This window comes from Pelophylax lessonae (assembly GCF_965119305.1).
Source record: "Pelophylax lessonae genome assembly, chromosome: 1".
In the NCBI taxonomy this organism is placed as follows: domain Eukaryota; kingdom Metazoa; phylum Chordata; class Amphibia; order Anura; family Ranidae; genus Pelophylax; species Pelophylax lessonae.
The window spans coordinates 27,501,307-27,515,635 of NC_138768.1; the positions used below are offsets into that span (position 1 = coordinate 27,501,307).

Genomic DNA, 14,329 nt, shown 5'->3' on the forward strand with positions numbered 1-14,329 from the left:
TGACACTGACAGGGAAGAGGTTAACACAGTGGGTGATCATGGGGTTAAATGTTAGCCTAGGGGAGTGATTCTAAATGTATGGGGGTTGAGCTTTTGAAATGATCACACAGACCTGTGTTCCTATATAGAAGGATCACAGGCGCTCTGTAATCATTCCAGAGAGAAAAACGTTTACAACAGCTGCCTGTCCTTCTCTCTCAGCAGGGAGCGATCACGGGTGCCCGGCAGCAATCGGAGTCGCCGGCCCCGTGCATCGGAATCACCGCTGCCGAGTAGGGGCGGGAGGGTGCCGCCGCAGGCGCAGTCTCGCCCCCCTAGCTGCAGGCGCGCGACCGACGTACAGTTACGTTAGTTCACGCAGGAAGGGCTGCCTGCCACAGTAAATCTGCGGCGGGCAGTCCTTAAGTGGTTAAATATGCTTTTGTGGCTCTTTTTGTCTTCATGCATACTTACAATTCTTCATCCAAAACCCACCCAATGTATTTTGATCATGGCTTAAGTCACATGAACAGAACATTCTTTAGTAGAATAGGCTCTACCAATTGGGTGGGACACCATTAAGCCACACCTCAAGCCTCCCATTGATTTGGGTAACGGAGTCTAATAATTATTTTTTTTCTGGTAGTTACTATCTAAGAAGTTCAGACATTCTTAATATTTTTCTAGGAAGGACTTTGATTGTTTCAACTAGTTGTCTACCAGTATATATGACATGATGTAAAATGCTGGGTGTGCTATTTTGGTACTAGATTGTTTTTAATTTTGATAACATTTTAGGAACCACTCATGTAGAAATTCAGGTGGTTTATTGTTTTTTGTTTTTTTTTAACTGTATACTTCCATTTTCTGAAATGGGGAAATTCAGATGGCTTGGGAAGACTCTGGCCATGAATACTATTGGTGGTCATTCTGGTCTAAAGTCTTATATCTATTTATGTGAACAGAAGTTGGTGTTCCTCTTTGTCTACATCCTGGTCTATGTGATGAGGAGGGGGTTCGCTAGTAGTGGTCAGTCACATACAACTAGACTTGTTCTGTAATGAAGAAGATTTTTTGTATTTTATCCACTTTTTCAGTTATGAGTGAGGGGAAAATATCTCGGCATTTATATCCACACATCTAGCACAGCCACCTTAATCTTACCACCATAGAATGAGTCAGGGCAGATTTTGGCTGTCTAAAAACATAATGTGAGGAGGGGAATTAGAATTTGTCTGGAGATGGGCTTTAGGCTCAAAACTAGTATGCTTTTTGTTCTGAATCAGCTTCACCAGTGTGACTCACCTTGTCATCTTTCCATGATATTCGCTCTGTTTTTAATGTAAGTTGCTGATAATCTGAAAGGGACCCATCAAAGTGACCCACGTGCATGCAATAGATGCCACTTCTACCTTCTGTTTGTATTATACAATTTACGATTTCCAGTGGGCTGGGCAATTCTCCTTTATTATTGAAAAACATTACTTGGGCATTAGGATCCTTGTATTGTACTTCTTTTACATAGCGAGAAAGCTTGAAAACAATTACAGAAATTATTATAAGTAACAAGTATATCCACTTGAGCTCACGAGGGTTTTACCCCCTTAACCTCCCTGGCGGTATGATTATGTCAGGAATTATATACCAAAAGCGGTACAATTCTTTTCATGGAAATTTGGCGTTATGTATTATAGGCCTACAATTCTTAGTAATTACTGACTTAAACCTGACCAAAACAAGAGTCTAGTAGACATCCCAGATGTGATAAATTTGAAACACAAACGCATGAATTATAATCGAATCAATAATATAATTTTATTATATAATATATAATATATATAATAAAATTATATTATTGATTAGATAATAATTCATGCGTTATATATTATATATATATATATGTGTGTGTGTGTGTGTGTATATATATATATATATATATATATATATATATATATATACAGTATATAATTAAAATCGAATCAATAATATATATATATATATATATATATATATATATATATATATATATATACAGTGGGTACGGAAAGTATTCAGACCCCCTTAAGTTTTTCACTCTTTGTTATATTGCAGCCATTTGCTAAAATCATTTAGGTTCATTCTTCTTCCTCGTGAATGTACACATAGCACCCCATACTGACAGAAAAACACAGAATTGTTGACATTGTTGCAGGTTTATTAAAAAAGAAAAACTGAAATATCACATGGTCCTAAGTATTCAGACCCTTTGCTCAGTATTTAGTAGAAGCCCCCTTTTGATCTAATACAGCCAGGAGTCTTTTTGGGAAAGATGCAACAAGTTTTTCACACCTGGATTTGGGGATCCTCTGCCATTCCTCCTTGCAGATCCTCTCCAGTTCTGTCAGGTTGGATGGTAAACGTTGGTGGACAGCCATTTTTAGGTCTCTCCAGAGATGCTCAATTGGGTTTAAGTCAGGGCTCTGGCTGGGCCATTCAAGAACAGTCACGGAGTTGTTGTGAAGCCACTCCTTCGTTATTTTAGCTGTGTGCTTAGGGTCATTGTCTTGTTGGAAGGTAAACCTTCGGCCCAGTCTGAGGTCCAGAGCACTCTGGAGAAGGTTTTTGTCCAGGATATCCCTGTACTTGGCCGCATTCATCTTTCCCTCTATTGCAACCAGTCGTCCTGTCCCTGCAGCTGAAAAACACCCCCACAGCATGATGATGCCACCACCATGCTTCACTGTTGGGACTGTATTGGACAGGTGATGAGCAGTGCCTGGTTTTCTCCACACATACCACTTAGAATTAAGGCCAAAAAGTTCTATTTTGGTCTCAGACCAGAGAATCTTATTTCTCACCATCTTGGAGTCCTTCAGGTGTTTTTTAGCGAACTCCATGCAGGCTTTCATGTGTCTTACACTGAGGAGAGGCTTCCGTCGGGCCACTCTGCCATAAAGCCCTGACTGGTGGAGGGCTGCAGTGATGGTTGACTTTCTACAACTTTCTCCCATCTCCTGACTGCATCTCTGGAGCTCAGCCACAGTGATCTTTGGGTTCTTCTTTACCTCTCTCACCAAGGCTCTTCTCCCCTGATAGCTCATTTTGGCCGGACGGCCAGCTCTAGGAAGGGTTCTGGTCGTCCCAAACGTCTTCCATGTGAGGATTATGGAGGCCACTGTGCTCTTAGGAACCTTAAGTGCAGCAGAAATCTTTTTGTAACCTTGGCCAGATCTGTGCCTTGCCACAATTCTGTCTCTGAGCTCTTCAGGCAGTTCCTTTGACCTCATGATTCTCATTTGCTCTGACATGCATTGTGATCTGGAAGGTCTTATATAGACAGGTGTGTGGCTTTCCTAATCAAGTCCAATCAGTATAATCAAACACAGCTGGACTCAAATGAAGGTGTAGAACCATCTCAAGGATGATCAGAAGAAATGGAAAGCACCTGAGTTAAATATATGAGTGTCACATCAAAGGGTCTGAATACTTAGGACCATGTGATATTTCAGTTTTTCTTTTTTAATAAATCTGCAACAATCCCAACAATTCTGTGTTTTTGTGTCAGTATGGGGTGCTATGTGTACATTCATGAGGAAGAAGAATGAACTTAAATGATTTTAGCAAATGGCTGCAATATAACAAAGAGTGAAAAATTTAAGGGGGTCTGAATACTTTCCGTACCCACTGTATATATATATATATATATATATATATATATATATATATATATATATATATATATGTATGTGTGTATATAGGTATATGTATATATATATATATATATATATAAAATATAAAATGTGTTATGTGTTTGTGTTTTGTGCAACGTTTTTTGAATTTCCCTGCTGCTGCAGGGAAGGGAACTAGGAAGTCATCACACCGACGGAGGACAGACGAGCGGCGGGACTCTCGGCTGGCGGTCACAGCAATGAGAGATCATCGCTGGATCGCCAGGAGAAGGTAAGAGACACCGCTGCGCTCTCTGCACATTCACCCCGAGCGTGACTTGGGGATACCGATCCTGCACTAAAAAATCCACCCCGAGTCACGCTCGGGCTTACCGCCATGGGGGTTAATGACCATGAAAATGAAATGTATATATATTTTTTCACCTAAATAGAGCTTCCTTTTGGAGGTATTTGATACCCACTGTTTTTTTTTGCTATGTAAATAAAAAAAGACCAAACATTTTGAAAAAAAAAAAAAACAAACAAACAAAACAATATTTTCTACTTTGGATAAAATATGTCCATTAAAATAAAATTTCATCATAAATTTAAGCCCAAAATGTACTGTATTCTGCTACATGTCTTTATGAAAAAGTCCTAATAAGTGTATATTAATTGATCTGTGAGAAGGTTATACAGTAGTATCTTCAAGCTATGATATATTGTAGATATTTGTAAATTGATCAATTCTGATGTACTGATGGCCTATCTGATTTCTTGAGTCCCTAAAATGTCAGGACAATACAAAATATCACCCATAGGACCCCTTTTGGAAAGTGGACTGTCAGGGTTTTATTCGAACAAACATGAACATGTGCTGAAAAGGAGACAGCTGAATAAAAATGTGAATGTGCTGAGGAAAGGATCTAGCATAGTTGCCAATACTTTACATGGCCATGGTCATGCTCACTTGCTGCCAGAACTGGTGCCAAATGCCTTATATAAGGATAGTGGCTGCACTCAGACTTTGCTGGATGATCTTCAGCTACCAGTACTCCTTGCTCATGTGTTCCTTGGATTACCTATTACTGACCTGGCTCGCCTCTGGACTTCCCTGCTGCCTGATCCATGGTTTTGACCCCAGCTTGCTCTAAGGACTTTGCTTCCCTTATTCTACTGTGCATGACCCTGGCTTGCTCTCACCTATTCTTCTGCTTGCTCCACTGTGCTCTTTAGAATGACCTTGGCTCTGTTCTTGACCATGCACCTGCCTACTCCTTGGCTTGCCTTACTGTGTATGACTTCCCCTACCATCCTGACTACGCTTCTTCAGTCTGGTCCTTCCAGCCTGATCCTGTCTCTTCCTGGGGTGCCACCCCAGGACATATGTGGACAAAGAAATATGTGACAAAGAAACATAGGGACATATGTGACAAAGAAACATGTAGATATGTGAAACACCAAATATGAGCAGCTACTGAGGTGGAAAAGTAATGTAGAGGAAAGAGGGAGTAAACCGGCAGAGTCTGGTTCCTGGACAGGGACGGGTGTATCTGATATAGTGGCAGAGGGCATGCTATCCATAGTGTGGGGAATTTCAAAAGTTATACTAAGGTCAAAGGAATCCTTCTAATTGAGTGAGATTTTCCAAGAATCAGACTCCGTCATCCCAACAAGGAAAAAAAAAAAAACAGGGTGGAAGGGAAGATGGACCTTGCGGGGGGCCCTCCAGAGGTAAGATTCCCAAGCCCCACTCACACTGAAGTCCGATGAGTCCTACTAATGTATCTCCATTATGAGAGGGGGATACTTTAGTAGGTGGAGGGGGTAACGAAGGAGCCATAAACCACCACAGAAAGGACATGTATGTTGTGTATTCAGGCAGAGTGATGTGTGGGGAAACTCAGTCAGGTGATATACATGTCTGTTAACCCACGTGTCAGGGAGAGGTCTTCCATCTGTTATTATATTTAACCACTTAATGACCAGCCACGTAGACCTATATCGGCTGACTTTTCGTGGTTGTACCGGGGTGATGCCTCTAGCTAGAGGCATCATCCTGGTACCGTTTGCCGGCGGTCAGTTTTCCAGCAGTAATGACCGATGTGGCTCGGGAGCCGCTCAATCGTTACCCCGGCGAGCGGAAGGGGACGTCTTCCCTGCCTTCCGCGGCTCTGCCCAGGTCCCCCGTCCCACCGGGAGACCCGAGGAACCAGGATGGAGTCCTGATAAAAGCCGGAAGCGGCTTCAATCGGGTCTCCGATGACGTAACCCGGAGGCGGCGTCCATGACATCACATCCGGTGTTTCTCGGCTGCTAAAGGCAGCAGTTTTAAAAAGTGAATGTATTAAAAAATGCAGTTTTCGGCGTTTTGAATACATGGAAGTACAGTGGAGGGGTCGAGGGTCTTTTAGACCCCCGATCCCTCCATAAAGAGTACCTGTCACTGCATATTGCTGTCACAAGGGATGTTTAAACTGCTTGTGACAGCAATAGAAGTGATCAGATTTTTTGTTTTAAAAACCTGTGTTGAAATTAAAAAATAAATAAATAAATAATTAGGAAAAAAAATTGTAGCCGCCCCCGTCGCCGTTAGCTCGCACACGAAAGAAAACGTATACTGAAGTCGCGCCACAAATTAAATCGCTGTTCAAACCACACATGTGAGGTATCGCCACGATCGCCAGAGCGTGAGCAATAAAAAGAGAGCTACACTCTAACTTCAAACTGGTAACTGTTAAAAGTTTTTAAATTCGTCGCCTATAGAGATTTTTATTGGCCCTAGTTTGTCGCCATTCCGCTGGTGTGCGCAATTTTAAACCGTAACATGTTGGGTATCTATTTACTCGGCGTGACATCATCTTTCACAATATACAAAAAAATGGGCTAACTTTACTGTTTAGTATTTTTTAAATGCATTGAAATGTGATTTTTCGCAATTTTTCCCAAAAAATTGCGTTTGAAAGACCCCTGCGCAAATACCGCGTGACAAAAAATATTGCAATGACCACCATTTTATTCTACAGAGTCTTTGCTAAAAAAATATATATAATGTTTGGGGGTTTTAAGTAGTTTTCTAGCAAAAAATACTGATTTTACTTGTAAACAAAAAGTGTCAAAAATAGGCTTGGGGCTTAAGTGGTTAAAAAACAGTGCTAAAAATAATAAAAATTATAAAATAAATAGGAAAAAAAACATTTTTTTAAAGCGCCCCTGTCACCGTGAGCTCACACATGAAAGAAAACGCATACATAAGTCACGTCCGCAAATGAAAACGGTGTTCCAACCACACATGTGTGTTATTGCCATGATCTCCAGAGCAAAATCAATAATTCTAAAAAAGAAGCTACTCTGCAACTCTAAACTGGAAACCGTTAAAATTTTTTAAAGCATCGCCTATGGAGATTTTTAAGTATCGTAGTTTGTCGCCATTCCACGACTGTGCGCAATTTTAAATCGTAACATGTTACATATATATTTACTCTGCGTGACATCATCTTTTACAATATACAAAAAAAATTAGACCAACTTTATTGCAAATTTTTTTTAAATGCAGTAAAATGTATTTTTCCCCCAAAAAAATTGCATTTTAAAGGCCGCTGCACAAATACCACGTGACAAAAAATATATCAAAAACGACCACCATTATATTCTCCAGAGTCTTGCAGGCATATTTCTCTGCTTATCTGTCAGGATCCACATCTTGCTCCCAGACGGACGTACTGGTGTCGATCCCCCCCTGCCCCTGAGGAGTTCTTAGGGGACCGTTGGGGGGCGCCCCCCCGCGCGCCTGATACCGGCCATGTGTTGGATGCCGGTGGTGATGGGGGTCTGCCCCGCGATGGCCCTTGGGCTCCTGACTTTACACTTGGTACCATATTTTCTTGTGTGCTGGGTTCTAGGGGGTCGGAATGCTTCTGTTTAAGTATCAGGGGCTATACGCCCCCATGTTCCATTATGTTATTGTCCTGTTATTCCATGCTGTCTGAATTGGCCGAGAGCTCTGTTTCCTACTTTTACATTGTTAATGCTTACTGTGTTTATCTGGTGGCTTGTAATGTGCCTTATATTTTTGTTTCAATAAACGAATTTTAAAAAAATATTCTCCAGAGTGTTTGCTAAAAATGTTATATAATGTTTGGGGGTTCTAAGTAATTTTCTAGCAAAAAATATGGATTTTAACTTATAAACAACGTGTGTCAGAAATAGGCCTGGTCCTTAAGTGGTTAAATTTTACTTCTGCATTTTACAAACACTGTGGCAAAAAAAAAATGAAGTCTTCAAAAGACTCACCATGCTTCTTAGAAAACACATCAGGTGTTTGCTTTCCAAAATGTGGTCATTTTGTGGGAGTTTCCACTGTCCAGGTGCTTCAGAACCCCCAAAAAGATGATACAGTAGGTAGTCGGGAAATTAGATGCATAGCTTATGCCCCTAGAAAGCCTGAAGTTGCTCCTGGGATTTTGGGTCTCTCTGTGTTGCTAGGCTGTGAAACAGTTTTACAAATGTGGCATCATCATACTTGGGAGGAGTAGCAGAATGTGTTTTGGGGTATAATTCTAAGCATGCCCTAATTGTGTGTTAGAAATATCTCAATTATTGAAACTTTCTGTATAAACATTTTCATTCTTATTCTGCAAAAACTTGTGACAAAAAAATGAAGTATTTACTTTCCAAAATATGGTCAGTTTGTGGGTGTTCCACTGTCCTGAATCTCCAGGGCCTCCAAGATTGCGATATGTAGTCAGTGAGAAATTAGATGTGTAATTTAAGCCCCTTGTGTGGCCAGGCTGTGAAAAAGTCTCACACATATGGTATCCCCATACTCAGGAGGAGGAGAATGTATTTTGGGGTGTAATTCTAAGTATGTCTGTGATGTGTGTTAGAAATATCTTATTAATTGACAGCTTTGTGTAAATAAAAAAAAAAAAAGTGAAATTTTCATAATTTTTTTTGCCTGCATTTCCCAAAAACTGGTAGCAAAAATGAATACATTTTTAAAAGAATTTGTGGTAGTTTCTCCTGTCCTGGCACTTTAGGGACTCAAGAAATATGATAGATAGGAAATTAGAGGATTAATTTATGCTCCTTAAAAGACCAAAGGTACTCCTTGGAGTTTGGATCTCTCTATGCATCTAGTCTGTGAAAAAGTCTCACACATGTGGTATCCCCATACTTGGGATGCATAGCAGAGTGTGTTTTGGAATGTAATTGTAAGGATGTCTATGTTGTCTGTAAGAATTAGAAACTTTGTGGGAAAAAAAAAAAAAACATGTCATTAAAAATCTTAATTTTCCAAAAATTTGTAACAAAAAAAATTATAAGGTTTAACGCTGCATTAACCTTTTGATCACGTTCACATGTTTCGTTTTATGTAACCTTTGGAAAATCCTTAATAAAATACTATTTAAAAAAAATGATAAGTTAAATAAAAAACATTCCTCTTACTATATACCTTTGACTGTCTGCATTTAGAAAAGGGGTCATTTGGGGGTGTATTTTTGCTGTCCTGGCATTTTAAGGCCTTAAGAAATTAAATAGGCAATCAATACATCAGGATTGATCAATTTTCAAATATAGTTACCATAATATGTAAACTCTATAACTTTCACACAGACTAAAAAATATATACTGATATAGATTATTTTTTACCAAAGTACCAAAGAAAATTAGCAGAATACATTTTGGCCTAAATATTTATTTGCAAAATGTTATAACAGAAATAAAGATTTTTTTTTTCAAAATCTTTTTTTTTTTTTAATTTATATAAAAAAATAAATAAAAACCCAGTGGTGATTAAATACCACCAAAATAAAGCTCTATATGTCTAAAAATGATCTGTCTGTCTAAATGATAAAAAAAAATGTAATGTGGGTACAGTGTTCCATGCCTGAGTAACTGTCATTCAAAATGTGACAATGCTGAAAACTGAAAAAAATTACCTAGGCAAGAAGGTGGTGAAAAAGCCAGTGCTTGAGGTGATTGAATGGAATAACTAATGTAAAAAAGGAAAACCATGGCAGAACACCACTCCTAGTCAGATTCCTCAAGATGACTTCAAATTCCTCCCAGTGTACTCAGAACCAAAATATCAGCTTGGACTTCTTAACCGCTTGCGGGCCCCCCCGCCGCAGTTGTACGGCGGCAGTCTGGCGCTCCCAGGCAAAGTGCCGTACATGTACGGCGATAGCCTGGGAGGAGCTAGGGGGGGGCAAGCGCCGCCGGAGGCACGCCCCTGCCCCCGCCCATCGGCTGGGGAGTCAGTGCATGTGACAGACGGCTCCGATGATCTCCGGCATCTTGCGATCTCCCGTTGCAGCGAGAGAAGGACAGACGGCTGATGTAAACACACCCGTCTGTCATTCTCACTAAAGCAATCCTGCTATGTAGGAACGTATGTCTCTGAGATTACATCACTAGCCATGCCCCTTGATGGTTAGAATCACGCCCCTAGGGACACACTTAACCCCTTCATCACCAGTAAAGTTAACCCCTTCCCTGTCAGTGTCATTTTTACAGTAACAGTGCATAATTATAGCACTGATTACTGTAGTAATGTCACTGGTACCCCCAAAAGTGTCAAAAATGTCAGTCAGGGGTCCGATCTGTCCGCCGCAATGTTGCAGTCCCCCCCAAAAAAATCGCAGATCGCCGCCATTACTATTTAAAAAGAAAACAATAAAAATGACAAATCTTTCCCGTAAGTAGTAAACGCAATAACTTTTGTGCAAACCAATCAAAATACGCTTATTGTGATTTTTTTTTATACCAAAAATATGTAGCAGAAAACAAATTGGCCTAAAATTTTAAAAAATTTAGATTTTTACATTTTTTTTTAGAATTTCATATAAAAAAAAATGTGAAAAATATTGTTATTTTTTCAAAATTGAGGCTCTTTTTTTGTTTATAGCACAAAAAATAAAAATTGCACAGGTGATCAAATACCACCAAAAGAAAGCTCTATTTGTGGTAAAAAAAAGGACATCAATGTCGTTTAGGTACAGCATCGCACGACCGTGCAATTGTCCGTTAAATTCACGCAGTGCCGAATCACAAAATAGGGCCTGGTCTTTGAGCAGCCAAATCTTCCGGGGCTAAAGTGGTTAAATAGTATTCCATCATGCTGGTTGAGCACTCTTTAACCCCTTGAAACCAGAGCTTGCCAGCCCTTAAAAGGGTTTAGAATTCTGGGAGGCGGGGCTTATGGTCATGCGACTGCCCTGATTTGCCTGTCACAGTGGTCACAAGATCAGAAATCTAATATATAGCAAATATGCAGCCTCTCAGCGCTGAGCAACTGCATATTTGCGTGCATTAGTGCAAAAAGAGCTGTGCCGAATGTGTGCGCCCTGTGCACTCCCGGGCACAGTTACCGACAGCTAATGGAAAGTTCCCAATCACAACTTGCGTCTGCTGGGCACCAAGGCCCCACCCGCCAAGAGGCTGCGTATTTGCGTACGCTCGGTGCCAAGAGCTTAAAGTGACTCTGAAATGAGAAAACCATTGGACACTATTGCACGTTTACCCCAAAAACCTAAAGATACTGTATCTTGTTGAGTCTGACTTCAGTAAATCAGTTAAATTCAGCAATGGCAGCTTCCAGTAAAGGCGACCAGTGAACATCTGTTTGTTGATCTTCCCTACCTATTTTTAATCCAGAAGTGATAGTTAGGTGTCACCTTGATGTTCTGCTACCACACTGGCTGAGGAAGAAGCTAATGGAGCGTGATCTGCACTCCATAGTTTAACAGAGGTCAGGGGAGACATCAGAGGTCTAGTTAAAAATAATTTGTCTCCATAAAAGTATCATATAGGAGATGTTTTGTCCCCATGTGATAAAAAATAAAGTGTGAGAAAATAAAGTTACATCCAAGCACTTAAACCCCCTAAAAAAAAATAAAAAATTAAAAAATGAAGCCCCCCCCACTCCACAAACACGCACATACATAAACACGTGAGTCGGGGTATGAAAACTTATTGCGCTACATGTTATTTATCAGCATGCATGCTGGAGTGAGAACAATAATTCTAGGCCTCTTATCAGATATCTGGTATCAGTGGTTCATGAGTGCAATGTCAGGGTCCTATAGAAAAGTCCTTCAGCTTTCTGTCCATACATCTTTACAGGCTTTCTGTTAGAAATCTAGAGGATTTTTGAATGGACTATGAGCACACTATTTAGCACGCTTCCAGTCCATTGATAATACAAGTCTGCCTGCTGTGGTGCTGCTGCGTAGTTTATTCATTCCTGTGAATGAATGGCGGGGCTGTGCAGACAGAGCGCCGCACAGCCATGTTGCTTTTAACCACTTTACCACCGGAGGATTTTGCTGTCTTCCGTCCAGGCCACTTTTTGCGATTCGGCGCTGTGCGAATTCAACTGACAATTGCGCGGTCGTGCGATGCCGTACCCAAACGAAATTTACGTCCTTTTTTTCCCACAAACAGAGCTTTCTTTTGGTGGTATTTGATCACCTGTGCGATTTTTACTTTTTGCGCTATAAACAAAAAAAGCGTTTATTTTGAAAAAATAACAATATTTTTAACATTTTTTTATATGAAATTCCCCCCAAAAAAGATGTAAAAACCAATTTTTTTTTTAAATTTTTGGCCAATTTGTTTTCTGCTACCTATGTTTGGTAAAAAAAATCGCAATAAGCGTATTTTGATTGGTTTGCGCAAAAGTTATTGCGTTTACTAACGGGGAAAGATTTCTGTCATTTTTGGTGTTTTTTTTTAACGCGTAATGGTGGCGATCTGCGATTTTTTTTGCGGGACTGCGACATTGCGGCGGACAGATCGGACCCTTGACTGACATTTTTGACACTTTTGGGGGTACCAGTGACATTACTGCAGTAATCAGTGCTGTATATATGCACTGTTACTGTAAAAATGACACTGGCAGGGAAGGGGTTAATTTTATTGGAGAGGGAGGGGTTAATGTATGCCTGGTGCTTACTGACGTGTAGGGGGGGAGGTGACTGAGTGAGTCATGGACAGATCGGATGTCCAGCTATGCTGAACACTCCGATCTGTCACTCCCTGTCACTATGGAGATCCGCCCGCTGTGTTTACACACAGCGGGCGGATCTCCAGACTTGATCCCCGACGATCGGGTAAGAGCAGCGGCGATCGCCGCTGCTCCTCCCCTGGCCCGACTCCCGCTGTGAATGAAAACAGCGGGAGCGAGCCTCCGGCGGCGCGCAAGCACCTCCCAGAAGGGGAAGTGTCTGACGACGTAGTACTACGTCGTCAGACGATAACGAGCCACTCTTTTATTACTGTGAGCAGTCGTAAAGTGGTTAAATATGGCAGCTGCTGCAGGGGAGAGGAACTCCTTACCAACTGTCACAGTGGAGGGATAGGAGTGTGAGGGAACATGTTACGCTCTAAATATGGATGTAACATCATATTTAAAAGGTGAACTTAGCCTTTAACCACTTCAGCTCCGGAAGGATTTGCCCCCTTAATGACCAGGCCATTTTTTGCGATTCGGCACTTCATTATTTTAAGGAAAAATTTCACGGTCGTGCGAAGCTGTACCCAAATAAAATTGATGTCCCCCCCACAAATAGAGCTTTCTTTTGGTGGTATTTGATCACCTCTGCAGTTTTTAGATTTTGTGCTATAAACAAAAAAATAGTGACAATTTTGAAAAAAAAAAACGCCATATTTTTTACTTTCTGCTATAAAACATTCTCAAAAAAATGTAAAAAATCTAATTTGTATTCTGCTACATATTTTTGGTAAAAAAAAAAAAAATCCCAAAAAACGTATTTTAATTTAAAGTTATAGCCTTTACAAACTACGGGATAGATTTTTGGGAATTCTTATTTTTTATTTCGTTTTTATTACAGTAGTAATATTGGCGATCAGCGTTTTTTTTAGCGGGACTGCGACATTGCGGTGGACAGATCGGACCCCTAACTGACATTTTTGATACTTTTTGGGGATCAGTGACATTAATACAGTAATCAATGCTGAATATTTTGCACTGTTATTGTATAAATGACACTGGCAGGGAAGGGGTTAAAACTGGGGGTGATCTAAGGGGTTAATGTGTACCTAAATATGCTTACTTACTGTGTGGGGGAAGGGTTCTGTGACAGGCACAGGGAGATTGAAGTTTCAGCTTAGATGAAACTTCTGATCTCTCCCTGCCTGTCTGACAGAAGACTCACCTGCTTTGTTTACATAAGCAGGCGGGTCTTCTGTCGGTTTATCTGACAATCGCGGGAGGCCGTCGGCAATCGCCGCCGCTCTTCCTGCAGCCCGACTCCCGCTGTGTCTAAACACAGTACTACGTAGTACAGTACTACGTGATTTTGCGCAGCCAAGCCGCCCTGCCGCAGTAATACTATGGTGGGCGGTTGGCAAGAGGTTAAAGCACTACCTGTAAAAAATTTAGGGTACTACATTTTATCATTTCAAGGGTGCAGGTAATATTTAAGCTTGACATTCCAAGTGTCTATTTACTCAGTGCAACTTCAAACTTCATCTTTTCTATTTTACCAAAAAGGTGGATAAGTATATTACATGGTTATGCCCTAAAATTAGCTTACTCTTACTTTTACTGAAAATAAAAGACTGCATTTGGTAAACCATTGCACTAGTGTCATGTGACAGAAAAATGTGAAACTGCAAATATTTTTTTTTTTTTCTCCAGGGTCTCTGCTTTCAGAAAATACAGTATATACTCTTTG

General features: G+C 40.5%; 1 protein-coding gene across 1 annotated transcript in view; it reads right to left on the reverse strand.

Moving 5' to 3' along the window:
- Positions 1–1,105: 1,105 nt before the first annotated feature.
- LOC309565783 (extracellular calcium-sensing receptor-like) overlaps positions 1,106–14,329 on the reverse strand; it is a gene marked incomplete at both ends in the record, with an annotated part of 15,399 nt that continues 2,175 nt past the window's right edge. The window contains 2 exons of the mRNA XM_082270774.1: positions 1,106–1,177; positions 1,285–1,512. Of these exons, the coding sequence (XP_082126900.1) occupies positions 1,106–1,177; positions 1,285–1,512 (300 nt within the window). The remainder of the gene's footprint in view (positions 1,178–1,284; positions 1,513–14,329) is intronic.